The sequence below is a fragment of the Homarus americanus genome, unplaced genomic scaffold, assembly GCF_018991925.1.
Source record: "Homarus americanus isolate GMGI-L3 unplaced genomic scaffold, GMGI_Hamer_2.0 scaffold16894, whole genome shotgun sequence".
Lineage (NCBI taxonomy): Eukaryota > Metazoa > Arthropoda > Malacostraca > Decapoda > Nephropidae > Homarus > Homarus americanus.
The window spans coordinates 262,529-277,334 of NW_024746541.1; the positions used below are offsets into that span (position 1 = coordinate 262,529).

The window sequence follows — 14,806 nt, forward strand, 5'->3', positions numbered from 1 at the left end:
GAACTCTTACATTACTCGACACACTGCTATACACCGCAGTTCGACATTATGATGCTAAGTTGTATAAAAAAAACAATTAACAGAAGCCAGGAACGTCCCATTACATTAATCGTGGTATGCCAGCTGTCTGAGAGATGATCCATGAACCCAAAGCAGTAAACTGACACGTTATTCAGTCCCTAAATGATTTAGATTCATGACTTTGAAGCTCGGGTTTGTGGTTCAGGTGGAGAGAAGAACAGACTTTAGTAGTTAAGTGTACAGTAACAGACACACAGGAGGTACAGTAACACACACACAGGAGGTACAGTAACACACACACACAGGAGGTACAGTAACACACACACACACAGGAGGTACAGTATGGTACAGCATAGTAAGACCTTACCTCACACCCCCACCAGGCAGGGCAGTATGGAGTGGGTCGCCTGCTTGTTCTCAAAGTGGGCTCTGAGAAGCATCATCAATATGTTGTTCTGGACCTGAATATCTGTTGTCTCTGCCCCCTCGTACACTATTAGTATACTCTTCTCTTCTGTAGGTAGGAAAGATAATCGCTTCATAATGGTAATGTGAGCTTTGGCCGCAGGTAACCCTAAAAGTCAACAGATAATCAAAACACTAATATAACTCAGAGATTAACAAACTCTAGCACATATTAACAACATGAAGAATCTATAAGCATGAAAATAAATCCAAAGAGTATTTGGATATTTTTACACCTTTCATTATGGCATCTCCTCCAACCTAAAGTTATCTGAAGATTTTTTTTAAATATAGCTTTTGTGAGTTAAATATAATATTATAAGCAATAAACCGTTAAAAACTAAGCCATTACTGTATTTTACGGCCATATAAGACACACGGCCATATGAGACGCACGGCCATATAAGACGCAGGGCATTATAAGACACACGGCCATATAAGACGCACGGCCATATAAGACACACGGCCATATAAATATTAAGGTAAAAACTTGTATGTGTATTTTCCTCCTGTAGCCATAGTTTTCTTGAGATAATATATTCAGTACCAGTAAATGTGAGGAATAAATAACAATAATACCAATAAATAAGTTTAACACAGTTGCCATTTGCATATACTGTACAGTCTCGTTCAAGATTCTTCCAACGCTGCTCGAGACAGCTGGCAACTCAAGGTCCAGGCAAAAGCACGTGCAATATATGAAGAACTACAGTAGAAAGAAGAAGGCCCAGTGAAACTATTCAGTGCTAGGTCTGGTTGGTTCACTAACTTCAGGCGAAGATGCGGGGTATCACAACATCAAGATGAGTGGAAAGGCTGCATCTGCCGATGTCTTGGCTGCTGAGCAGTTCATGAGGGATATTATTCAGGAGAGAGGCTACTCTTCAAGGCCGCTAAGGATCGTTATACCTCATTGTTTGGAGGTAATACTGAAGGTGATGTGCAGGAGTTATTAGACTCACATGAAGAAAAACTTTTGCCCCAAGATTTGCTTGACTTAGTAAAAGAGCGGGAAGAAGAGGAAGGAGAGAAGAGCCTGAGGCTGTTCAAACTCTAACAGCAAGGAGGTTGACAGAGGCATTCACTTTAATTGAGTTTGGTTTGGCTATTATAGACAAAAACGATATAAATGGTGATTGTAGCTCAAAAGTGAGCAGAAATGTGCATTTGGCTATGCAGTGCTACAAAGATATCCTGCGAGAAAAGAAAATGAAAGCCACCCAAAAGACGTTGCTCTCATATTTCAAGAAATCTGACAGCAATACATCTCAGCCATCGACATCTGGCATCTCCAGACCACAGCCTACCTCAACCACTGACTCGCCCGTACCCTCGCCTCAGTGGCTTCCCTCCCCTACACCACCGTTGTCAAGCAGAAGTCATCAGTCGTCAATGTAAGTGTTATTTAAGATGTATTTACTATTGTTTTTCCTTTATTAACTGTTTTTTCTTTATTAATGAGTAAGGTAAAAGAATATTTATTGTGACAGTTGTTTCCCTAACCTGTACATGTATTCTTATGGGATAAATACAGTACAGTACGTTTAATTTACGTGTTTTTGAATTATGAGGTGACCTTCAAGAACGTAACTCCCGTGTTATGTGTTTGCCCTTAGGATAGTGTGTGCATGTAACTGAGTAAAAATAAATGAAGTAAGTTATGTTTATCTACCCAAAAATACGAGATGAAGAACAACCATAACAGTAATGAGTCTAACCTGGCTACAATGCTCCCAGTGATGTTAACAGATGTAAATGTGAAACGAAAATTATCTGTACATCTTCATTTGTATCAGGTATTTGTAGATTTAAAAATGATGTTGCAGGTATGGCATTAATAGAGTGTAATGCTTGTAAAAGTACAGAAATGGTTACTGCTTAGCTACCTCTGATGAGTTAGGTGTCTGCCGTAGGGACATTAATTGTATCGGTTGTCATCATCAGTACAATACAGAAGAGTGATAGATCGACCTATTATATTTACAATAATTATTTTATAATTAATTAAATATAATATACAGGGGGTATGTGCTTTATGTGTGTATGTCTACACCCACAAACATATTTAAAATACAGGTAAAGGAAATTACTGTCTCTACAACGAATGGCTCCCTGTCCCAGCTGTGAAAATGCTGGCAATTTTAAAACTACCCACAGCCATTCTTGGGTACATCCAGGGTGTCATCCGTGAATAACCAAGAACCGCGAAGTAAAAATCAGCGAAATTGGGGGGCATACTGTACTGGGTGGAGCGAACCAGAACACACCCGACCACAACAATAACAAACACCAGACTGACCAAGCGTTGAGAGCAGAGCGGCGAGATATGCCGAGATTTTCCCAGATAACTTTATAAACGTATCTCAGCTTTTCCCGGGTTATACTATTATACATTCCTAGACTATATCAGTGCTGAGTTATATAAAACTCCAAGTTATCGAGAGTTTACTGTATTTCCTCTTTAAACATCACTACCTTAACCATGGTGTGACACCATAAACTTTAACCATGGTGTGACACCATAAACTTTGACCATGGTGTGACACAGTTAACATCAACATCTGAATATAAACAAACAAACAATAAAGCATCGTCACAATCCATAACAAATTAGTAAAGCTTCACCTTCTACTGAACACTGTTGACTGAACCACTTTATTACAGTAGTGAAGAGCGACTCACCTCCTACTGAACACTGTTGACTGAACCACTTTATTACAGTAGTAAAGTGTGACTCACCTCCTACTGAACACTGTTGACTGAACCACTTTATTACAGTAGTAAAGTGTGACTCACCTTCTACTTCTGAACACAGTTGACTGAACCACTTCATGGGACACTGATCACACAACAGGTTCTCCTGACGCTCTCGCACCTGAGCCTCATGGACGGCAGCGAAGGCCTTGCTCAGTGCTGTGTAGGGCGTGTAATAATTATGTTAGATACTGCATCATGATGAGAATAATAATGTGTGGACAGCTGTACTGTCATAACTACACCCAGAAATTGTTCAATTTATGAAAGGGTTTTTCTGGAACAGAACACTTTCACAGAATGGAGGATGTCTGTACTCAACAACACTCCTGCCAGGTGCTAAGTCAAGCCAGCTGAAGCCTTTATAAACAATGTGACCTGACCTTTTGACCCCTAATATAGAGCAACTCTGTAGATTTTCATGGTCACTGCATATTTTAAGCCCAAGTAATAAAGTTACAGTATTTATAATTTCAAGATGTGTTGCCAATAAAGAGTTGTTTAGTCACCACACATTGATACTCACAATAATAACAGACTATTCAAACATCCTCACTCTTAGCAATAATTACAAGGATAATCTATTTTATGGATTAATAATTACAAATTTGATTTCATTCAATGTTTAGACCACCGTCCCTACAGCTAACTTCCCCTGATGGTGGCCACTTTAAGGGTAAGTTTAATCAGTGTTACAAGACAAGTAAGGTGAGGCTCACCTTGCATGATCTCATCAGTGACTGAGCTCATCTGACACTTGAAGACGTAACCCAAATAACACGCCGTCTCTCCATTTAGCTCACGACAGATGAACCCAAAATGGTCATTATTCTTGATTCCCTGCAAATAAAGACGAGATATTATACCACATTATGATATACAGATAAATACACATTAAACAATAATAATAATAATAATAATAATAATAATACCCCCATTACAGACAGTATCCCAGCTCTTAATGACTGGAGTGAATGTGCAAAGGCTGTACAACCAGTGTAGGCCCAAGTAGACTCAATTATGCAGATGAGCATGAAGCAGAGGGTGAGGTTATGACTGACCATGTAAGGCAGTCAATATTGTTAACAAGGTAATGTTATCTAAGTGGCCTTCAATTATAACAACATTGAATAACATCAGACAACACGACCATCATACTCTGCGGTCACAACTCCCAAATGCAATACTGTTCTTATTTTACCGCTAGACAGTGCCAAGTAAGGAAGAGTGGTGAGAGGAGTGTAGTGGGAGTAGGCGAGGCCGAGTCAGTCCCACGACACAACAAAGAGCGAGGGGTGTAGGCTATGCTGAGTTGGCTTCATGTACCCACCCACCCGAGCCTCCAGACACTAACATATAACCAGTACCTCTCACATGATCACTATAAACACACTGAGGCTTTCTGTTCTCAGCCAGACCTGCAACATACAAGTGTAAAACTAGTCTGTGATGCACTGTGGATATGAAGAATATTAATTGACCAACTGCTGATGGTATGCAGCTTATATTGTGTTACTATTAAGATAACTTATTCATTTGTGGGCTTTACTTTTACTTTTATCCTCTTCACCACTGATCGGCTTGTTAGCCGCTTGGGCGATCGGTCACGTCTCTGTCACGCACTGTTGGCAAATACTGAATGTACCTAAACCAGCTCCAATGTTGGTCAAGTCTTCTCTTGAAAGAGCTCACACTCGGTGCTGTCACAACACTCTCTGGTAGATTGTTCCAAGAGTTCACAACTCTCACTCCAAAAAGTTTGCCCTCACAGTTTTCTGTACTTGCGGCTTCTTCAACCTTGAGCTGTGACCCCTTGTGAAGTGAGCATCTGCCAGCTCCAGGTAAGGACACTCGACTGAGTAGTGCCCCCTGAGATGCTTATACACCTCTACTAGGTCACCCCTTGCCCGTCTGTAGTATAAGCTAGGCAAGTTCAGGCGCCCTAATCTCTCAGGGCAGCTGAGGTGCCGCAGTGCAGGCACCAGTCTGGTGGCCCTCCTTTGAACATTTTCAACCAACTGACAGTCCCTAGCATATCTCGGGGACCAGGCGGGGTGACAGTACTCCAGATGGGGAAGCACTTCACTCTTGAAGATCGTTACGAGGGACGGACCGTCTAGATATCTGAACGACCTTCTTATAAGACCCAATAAATTATTTGCCTGATTTACCCTCTTCTTGCAATGGCCTGAGAACTTCAGTTCATTGTCAACATACACACCTAGGTCCTTCTCACATTGTCTCAACTAGTGCAGTTTCTTCATTCCGCTGGGACATATGATACGCCTCCTTACCGTTGGTATGCCCCAGGTGCATCCTCTTACACTTCGTGACATTGAATTTCAGCAGCCATTTCTTCGACCAATCTTGGAGCCCACAGAGATCCTTCTGCAGCTCTTCACTGTCCGCTTGGTTCTTGATTTCCCGAAATAACTTGGCGTCATCGGCAAACATTTGTATGGAGGAGTGTACAGCGTCAGGCATGTCATTTATGAAAAAACAAACAACAGCGGTCCAATACACTGCCCTGTGATACCCCGCTTGTGACAGGTACAGGTGATGATTTCATGCCATTAATTACCACACACTGCTTGTGGTCATGTAGAAAGTCTTCTATCCACGCTGGGACATTTCCCCGAATCCCGTACCCTTCCAGTTTGATTTTCAGCCTTTCGTGGGGTACACTGCCAAAAGCCTTGGCAAAATCTAGGTAAATATTGTCGATATTACCACCCCATTCCAGAATATGGGTCCAAATATCCAATACCTTGGGCAATTGTGTTAAGCAGGAGCGTCCCGACATAAAACCGGGTTGGCAATCCTTAAGGTTGTTTCATATTAGATGTTCCATCGCAGCATTTCTTGAAGATAAGACTCACACAGGCCACTTTCCATTCACTGGGGACCTCTTGTTCATCCAGGCATTTACATAACAAGATCTTCAGAGGCTCGGCAAGCACTCTGGGATGCACCATGTCAAGGCCGGGACTCTTATGGGCCTTTAGCTTTGACAGTCTATTTCTTACACCAAGTATTAGGCGTGTGCTGAAGTTCTGGCCCCTGAGCTTGCTTGACTCTTTTTCCTTTGCCACAAAACCCAAACTTTTCCTTCTTCTTTGAAGCATGCCTTGGTTCAGCCCATCCTGAAGAAGGGTGACCATTCTAATCCCTCTTACTATTGCCCCATTGGTCTAACTTCATCCCTCTCTAAGATTTTCAAAACTACGTATCTTCAACTCTTATTTTCTCTGTCACCTTGAACGCCATTCTCTTTTGTCGGATTACCAGTATGGCTTATGCCAGGTGTGATCTACTGGTGATCTGCTCTCCTATTGCACCCATCTTTGGTCATCCTCTCCTAAGGATTATGGGGAAACTTTCGCCGTTGCCCTCGACATCTCCAAAGCATTTGACAGGGTATGGCACAAGTCTTTGCTTTCTAAACTTCCCTCTTATGGTTTCTCTCCCCCACTTTGTTCTCTAATTTTAACTTCCTTGAGAAACGACCCATGGCAGTTGTTGTCGAGGGATCGATCTCTCGCTCTTTCTCCACCAATAGTGGTGTCCCACAGGGTTCTGTTCTTTCACCTACTCGCTTCCTTCTTTTATCATTGACTTACTTCACACTACAACTAATTCTATCCATTCTTACACTGATGATTCTACTCTTCACTCTTCCTCACAGTTTTCCCTTCCTCCTAACTCTCAAACTAGATCTGTTTCTAGAGCTGATATCATTTCATCTATCAATGCAGATCTGTGCTGCATCTCTGAATGGGGAGGTAGAAACTTGGTTAAATTCAAGAATAATAAAACACAGTATTTACCAATTACACTTTCCAAATTAGATGATCTCCCACCATTCACATTTCAGAATGCAATCATTCTGTCTTATTCTAAAATAGATATGCTAGGCCTCACCATTTCCTCTAATATGTCATGGAAGCCACACATCCACAACATTGCTAAAGCTGCCTCCCAAAAGCTGGGAATGCTGTACAGATGCCACAGCTACTTCACTCCTGAGCAGTTGTTTTAAGTATATAAGGGATTTATTCATCCTAACTATAACGGGCAATGTTCCGTGGATTTGGCATCCTGTGTACCGCCGGCAAGGCTGTGGGCTCGTAACACACGTCTTGCCAGCGGTGCCCACCGTTTTTCTGTGGATGTCGGTTACACTAGATTAACCCATTATAGTACATCCTTCTTTCCTCACACTGTTAAACTGTGGAATGCTCTGCTTCCTTCTGTGTTTCCATACTCATACAATGTCTCAATTTAAAAATCTGGTTTTCCGGCATCTTCGTGGTGTAGATTAATATAACCTTTTTCTTTTTTTATTATTTTCTTTTTATGCTTATTTTTTCGCCCCCCCCCCCTCCCTATTGTGGGTTAATGACCTGTGCCTGGGTGGGCTATTCCCCGTAAGAAAAAAAAATATGATTCGTCATTCTAGTAAATTGATTACAGTATTTGTATTTAACCGAAATAAACTGTATCGAACTGCCATGACGGGTTAAATCTCCTTACTGGGCGACTAAAACCTATATATAACAGCGTCTTATGGCAGGTTAACTGAAGACTTATTAAAGAGTTATTTCAGGAGGTAAAAGTTATACCATAATGAGTGTGTACTCTCTTCACTACAGGGATGCCTAATTTAATATTTTATTTGTGTATGTCAGACAGTTTTATTCAGCTCAGAGGTGACCCTGTACACAAGGGGTTAACATTTCAAGTGTGTACTGTACAGATGTTAATGTTTCAAGTGTGTAGTGTACAGATGTTAATGTTTCAAGTGTGTACTGTACAGATGTTAATGTTTCAAGTGTGTACTGTACAGATGTTAATGTTTCAAGTGTGTAGTGTACAGATGTTAATGTTTCATGTGTGTCCTGTACAGATGTTAATGTTTCAAGTGTGTACTGTACAGATGTTAATGTTTCAAGTGTGTACTGTACAGATGTTAATGTTTCAAGTGTGTACTGTACAGATGTTAATGTTGTACAGATGTTAATGTTTCAAGTGTGTACTGTACTGTAATGTTTCAAGTGTGTACTGTACAGATGTTAATGTTTCAAGTGTGTACTGTACAGATGTTAATGTTTCAAGTGTGTACTGTACAGATGTTAATGTTTCAAGTGTGTACTGTACAGATGTTAATGTTTCAAGTGTGTAGTGTACAGATGTTAATGTTTCAAGTGTGTACTGTACAGATGTTAATGTTTCAAGTGTGTACTGTACAGATGTTAATGTTTCAAGTGTGTACTGTACAGATGTTAATGTTTCAAGTGTGTACTGTACAGATGTTAATGTTTCAAGTGTGTAGTGTACAGATGTTAATGTTTCAAGTGTGTACTGTACAGATGTTAATGTTTCAAGTGTGTACTGTACAGATGTTAATGTTTCAAGTGTGTAGTGTACAGATGTTAATGTTTCAAGTGTGTACTGTACAGATGTTAATGTTTCAAGTGTGTAGTGTACAGATGTTAATGTTTCAAGTGTGTACTGTACAGATGTTAATGTTTCAAGTGTGTACTGTACAGATGTTAATGTTTCAAGTGTGTACTGTACAGATGTTAATGTTTCAAGTGTGTACTGTACAGATGTTAATGTTTCAAGTGTGTACTGTACAGATGTTAATGTTTCAAGTGTGTACTGTACAGATGTTAATGTTGTTAATGTTTCAAGTGTGTACTGTACAGATGTTAATGTTTCAAGTGTGTACTGTACAGATGTTAATGTTTCAAGTGTGTACTGTACAGATGTTAATGTTTCAAGTGTGTACTGTACAGATGTTAATGTTTCAAGTGTGTACTGTACAGATGTTAATGTTTCAAGTGTGTACTGTACAGATGTTAATGTTTCAAGTGTGTACTGTACAGATGTTAATGTTTCAAGTGTGTAGTGTACAGATGTTAATGTTTCAAGTGTGTACTGTACAGATGTTAATGTTTCAAGTGTGTACTGTACAAATGTTAATGTTTCAAGTGTGTACTGTACAGATGTTAATGTTTCAAGTGTGTACTGTACAGATGTTAATGTTTCAAGTGTGTACTGTACAGATGTTAATGTAGGCTGTGGGAGCAATATTCTTCAGTGATCTCTCAACCTTTTTAGTCACCCCTCCTTCCTTTTTTTTTCATTAATTCTGGGAATCTGATGAAAATTTGGAACCCCACTATAAGTGTTTAAACTCCCTGATGATAACCTTACCTAACCTTAACCTAATCCTAAGGCAAGCTAACCTAATATAACCTCACCTAACCTTATCCTCAGGTAACCTAATCCTAAACTAACCTAACCTACCCTAACTTAACCTTATCCTAAACTAACCTAACTGAATCTAATGGTAGACCTTGCTGCCATATGTGACCAAGTCCCAGGTTGGTGATCTGACTTTCTGTCTCATTTACACACAATTGTAGGGTCTCAAGTGTTTCTCTTACTATTGACAACACAACATAAACACTGTATATATAATTTCTCAATCTTGATAAAGGTGTATAATATTTTTTCCATTTCTGTATTTATTTCCATGATGCAATTTGTTTCTTCTGATGCTTTTTTTCATTCCCCGCAAGACTCAATGTGCCAGTGACCTGTGCCCAGGTGGTCTAATCACCATTGAAAAAAAATCTCATCCATTCCTTCTTTCTTTCTTTCTTTCATACCAATACTCTATGACACATCCTCCACCCTTCCTTCACCGGCACATCCGCCACCCTTCCTTCACCGACACATCCGCCACCCTTCCTTCACCGACACATCTCCTACACCCTTCCTTCACAGCATCACATCCGCCACCCTCCTTCACCGACACACATACCCTCCTTCACCGACACATCCATACCCTCCTTCACCGACACATCCGCTTAATTCTTCTTCACCGCACATCCCCCACCCTTCCTTCACCGACGCATCTGCCACCCTCCCTTCACGGACACATCTGCCACCCTCCCTTCACCGACACATCTGCCACCCTTCCTTCACCGACACATCTGCCACCCTTCCTTCACCGACCCAACCAACCAGAGATGCCCGAACCACCTCACTTCCACCTCTCCCTTTACCTCCAATCAAACTGAAATTCATTTATGCCAACCACCTCACTTCCTCCTCTCCCTTTACCTCCATCAAACTGAAATTCATTTATCCATTTCCCATCATTACATTCATCAACATTCACTTTTAACTCTATGTACACAATTTATCAGAAACTCCTTCACTTACCTATTGACTTCCTTCCAGTTATTACTTCTCGCATTATCATCTGCACACAAGAGACACTATATCAAGCAATTTCTACTCCAGCACAGCACAGAACACTATTTATATATCCTTATAGTAACTTCCATCATCCCATATTTGAGCTCTTAATATAATTCACCTCTGGCTTATATAGAGACTAAATATTACTACAATTATCATTTCATTAACAAACACAAAGTAAACTATAAATAGGGTATTAGTTCAGGTACAAGGTGGAAATTAACATAACAAAATACTTATGATAATCTTATCTTGGCTACTGATAGGAATTTGACTGTGGGCCGGCCTCTGTGTGTGTGTGTGTGTGTGTGTGTGTGTGTGTGTGTGTGTTGTGTGTGTGTGTGTGTGTGTGTTGCGTGTGTGTGTGTGTGTGCGTGGGTGTGTGTGTCTTGTGTGTGTGGGGGTGATAACCAGCATATTCATTTCCTGTGTTTAATTAGATATATAATGACAGAAATTGTTTTATTGTTTTAGCTTTCTTTGTTGTGTCACTGTTTTAGCTTTCTCTGTTGTGTCACTGTTTTAGCTTTCTCTACCCCATTCCGTGATATTTCTCGCTGTTAAAATCGTGTCATCCTCTCACACATCATTTAGTACATGTCAACAAGATCTACTGAAACACTTGTGTCTACTCGCCTCCTCATATCTCTGGTACAGTAGCTCGTGTGCTTTGTGAGATGTGGCAATGCTGTGATTGTTTACTTCAGGTTAAAACTCCCGGAATGCCCCTAAGGGAACCTCACAATAGTAGCCAGGATAAGGATGTTAGATAAGTCTTTCACAGATTTGTCAAAGCTCACAAAATGCACCAGCCACTGTACAAAGGTATAAGTGCAGGTGACTGTACCATCCATCCCCAACTTGATACCCAGAATATAAAGAACTTTAACCCTTAAGCCCCGGGTTAGGGGTGTACCCCCCACCCGGGGGTAAATCGAGAAAAGTCTACTTTTCCAAAAATAATTTTAAAATTTTTTTAATGTTAAAATAATTAAAAATAAGTAAAAAAAACTATATATTGACCCTCGAGAAATTTCCCTGCAGCATGGAGGGAGCGAGATAAAGGGACAGCTTTGTCATGATGGCTAACCTGTTAAACTAATGATCCATATTAAGCTCACACGTCCACAAAACCTTCCGAGTCTCCCAGTGGTAATGTCCGCCGTTCTCTCTGTTTCCTTGATGACGTCATCGAGATGTCGCATGTTTGTTGACCGAGCTGTAAACTCTTTCGGCTACCGAGACCTGTAAACCTTTTTTCTCACCTATGAATATTAGAGACTGATAATCATAGTGAAATTGTGGCAGGGAGGTTAACTGAGGAATGAGTTAGTATTCCTGGTAGGGAACCTTTTAAAATCAGCTCCTCGGGTTTGTAGCAAGGCGCTGCATGTTGGGACTTGTTGCCATCCAACCTTTTGTGATCAATTTAATTCTTGCTTTTGATAGCTCAGTCAGATCATTGTTTGTAAAGATAATAGTAGGGAATGAAACTGAGTTCGTAGTCTCAGTTTCAAACGTCAGAGTGTTACAGTAACGTAATTCAGTTAAATGGTTGAAAAGGTGGAATCTGTGACTTTAGCGTCGGTGGAAGGCGGCGGTTCTTTTTCAAACAGTAAGCGCCACGCTTCTCCACCCACAGGTAGGTCACTCCACCTTCTCCGTGTTGTAATTCGCCATTTTTAAGTGATTTGACCTAACTAATAGTTTGTTCGTGCAAGTGTTACAGTAACGTAGTTAATGTGCTTTGAGTGAAGTATTTTATGTCCTTAATTAATGTCTCTTTGAAACGTTGAGGTTCGATATAAACCGTGAGTGAGCCACCATGCTCCTCCACCCACAGGTCCCTATCGCAGCCTAAGCCGTGTCTGTAGCGTGGATGACGCATCCACTAGTCTGGGGAGATGTCTGAGGTCCAGTAGAATCGGTTATCCCCGTGAACCCCGACAGTCAGAAGCTCCACTACCACCTATGGGGCCCACTGCTGGCCAGTATCCCCCTAACACCATGCACCCGTGGTGAACCCGGATCGTCAAGCCCACAAACCACTGCCAGCCCCATCATTGGTGGATGAGTACAGTACATAGCTCTGTAAGGCTATTTGTGTGGTGGTGTTAGTCCACCGGAATTTTCGGAGTGTTGGAAAGTGTCACTAGGTGATGAGACTCCCATAGCGGCCGCTGGAGTGTTGCCCCTGGGGTATTGAGTGTTGTACTGGCAGGTGCCACTGGTTTTATTGGTGCTGAGAGTTATGTGTGTTTTGGTGTGAGTACACCCAGTAGTGGTACCAGGAGCTCCTATTTTGGGTGCATACAGCATCTTTTCTGTAACCATTTTTGTGTCTCAATAAACATTGTATTTGTATGTGGGTCTATGATTCGCCTATAGTATTCACCGTTGTTCTCTCCCTAATACTCGATACTATATTTACATGTACCCATGGGCCTTCCTCTCACGTCACGCTACCAAGTCAGAGTATCAACGTAAGTTGTAAGAGTGCCGAGCCCTCGCAGGGTGGCAGCTTATGTTGCGTGCTCTTACAATTGGTGGCCTCAGTGGTTCAGCAGTAAGTAGTAGCAGCCCGAGCTCATACAGCTTGTTATGACGGCAGAGCTCGCGGTCACCTACGCACTTAGCAGCTATTTTTAGCTTGCCTTTGTGTCCGAGATGGCCAGTAATGCATATATTTACTGATCATAATACTTATTTGCTATAAATAATTCATTTAGAATATTTTATTTGCGTTATTTTTCATAAAAAGTGCTCGGCGACACACACAGTCTGTCGCCAGTCTGTCTGGCTGTCTTTGAGTTTGGTAGAGCAAGTAATGCAAAAATAATAATAATTCCACAAATAAATACATTTATAACATAATCATAGCATTGTTTTACAGTAATACTACACTACAATACAACTACAATACTTTTATCAATATTACTTTGATACAACATGATAAAATGGACAAACAATGAAAATGAAACAAACAAAAGTAGGTAATTATGTTCAGGAAGCTTCCCTGTGGCCGAGGTGAGGTGTGACAGGCAAATAGTCACGCTGGAACCTGATAACCCGCGCTGGCCATTTAAACAATGACGCATAAAGGCGAGTGTTCTGGAACATCACCCGAGGCGTAGGGGTTAAGGCTTCACAATGAACCACTGAAGACAATACAACCTCACACACAAACCCCATTTACTTCACTTGACTTGTAACTGAGACATCAAACAACGATCTGTTTACAAAATGAAGAAAACATCATCTTTATTATATTCACTGTGGCTCTTATCTGTACAACATCAACAGTACAGAGATATGCATCAGCAATGTTAGTTGTGTGTTTACGGTCAAATGTACTGACATAACTTGGTAACTCCTATCTTAACCTAACCTAAAATTACTTAACATAACCTGTTTTCTAAGCACTTCGATGATTCATTTCTTAAATTTAAGTAACAATCAGTCACATTTGTCACAGTCAATGGTATACTGTAAACTCAAACTATATAAATAAAGTATACAGTGGAACCTGGATTTAATGGACTACACAGAGGGTCCCCAAGTCATGAACGTCCAACTTACAAACACCCGCCGATACAAACGAGGTCCCATAGGTTAATTATTTTAAGAATCCGACATAAGTACAACCGGTTCCTGGTACTGTATTAACGTACGAGAACTAGTTTGTGTGGGGTAGAGGCGAGGCGGAGCAGCGGGTGGGGAGTAACACACCTTGAGGGAGCATCAGTACACCTTGAGGGAGCATCAGTACACCTTACCCTCACATCAGTAATGTGTGTGATCAACTACAATCTGTTGTTTATTGCGTATTAACTCTTATTTTTCTGCCCCAAACATAAACCTGATGCAAGTGGTAGTAGTGCATCCAAGAAAAAGAAAACAGTTATGATGGAAGTCAAGGTTAATGTTATTAAATATTCTGATAAAGGTAAAACACCATCGGTCATTGGTAAAGCGTTGAGCTTCAGTCGGTCAACTATCGGAACAATTTTGAAACACAAACACAAAATTCTTTAACGTGTTAAAGGATTCACACAAATGCAGTCAACTGTGATAACAAAACAAAGAAATGGATTGATAATTGAAATGGAAAGATTGATGGTGATACTGGTGGAAGATCAGCCAGACCCAGATTGTAATGTAAGTATTAAACTGTATTTTTTAGTTTTATTCATGGTATTTTGTCATTCTATTTCTTCTCTTTTCTTAAATTAAGTGACTTACGATGTATAAAAGGACTTAGATATAGTGCACATGGGGTGTGTGTTCCCAC

The 14,806-nt window shown here is 40.7% G+C and overlaps 1 protein-coding gene across 1 annotated transcript in view; it reads right to left on the minus strand.

Moving 5' to 3' along the window:
- Window positions 1–10,727, minus strand: part of LOC121879360 (TBC1 domain family member 1-like) — a 19,402-nt gene extending 8,675 nt beyond the window's left edge. The window contains exons 1-4 of the mRNA XM_042385960.1: window positions 10,477–10,727; window positions 3,960–4,080; window positions 3,283–3,399; window positions 389–595 (exon numbers count right to left, since the gene is read on the minus strand). Coding sequence (XP_042241894.1) covers window positions 390–595; window positions 3,283–3,399; window positions 3,960–3,990 — 354 coding nt within the window. The 5' untranslated portion in view covers window positions 3,991–4,080; window positions 10,477–10,727 and the 3' untranslated portion in view covers window position 389. The remainder of the gene's footprint in view (window positions 1–388; window positions 596–3,282; window positions 3,400–3,959; window positions 4,081–10,476) is intronic.
- Between the last annotated feature and the right edge of the window lie 4,079 nt (window positions 10,728–14,806).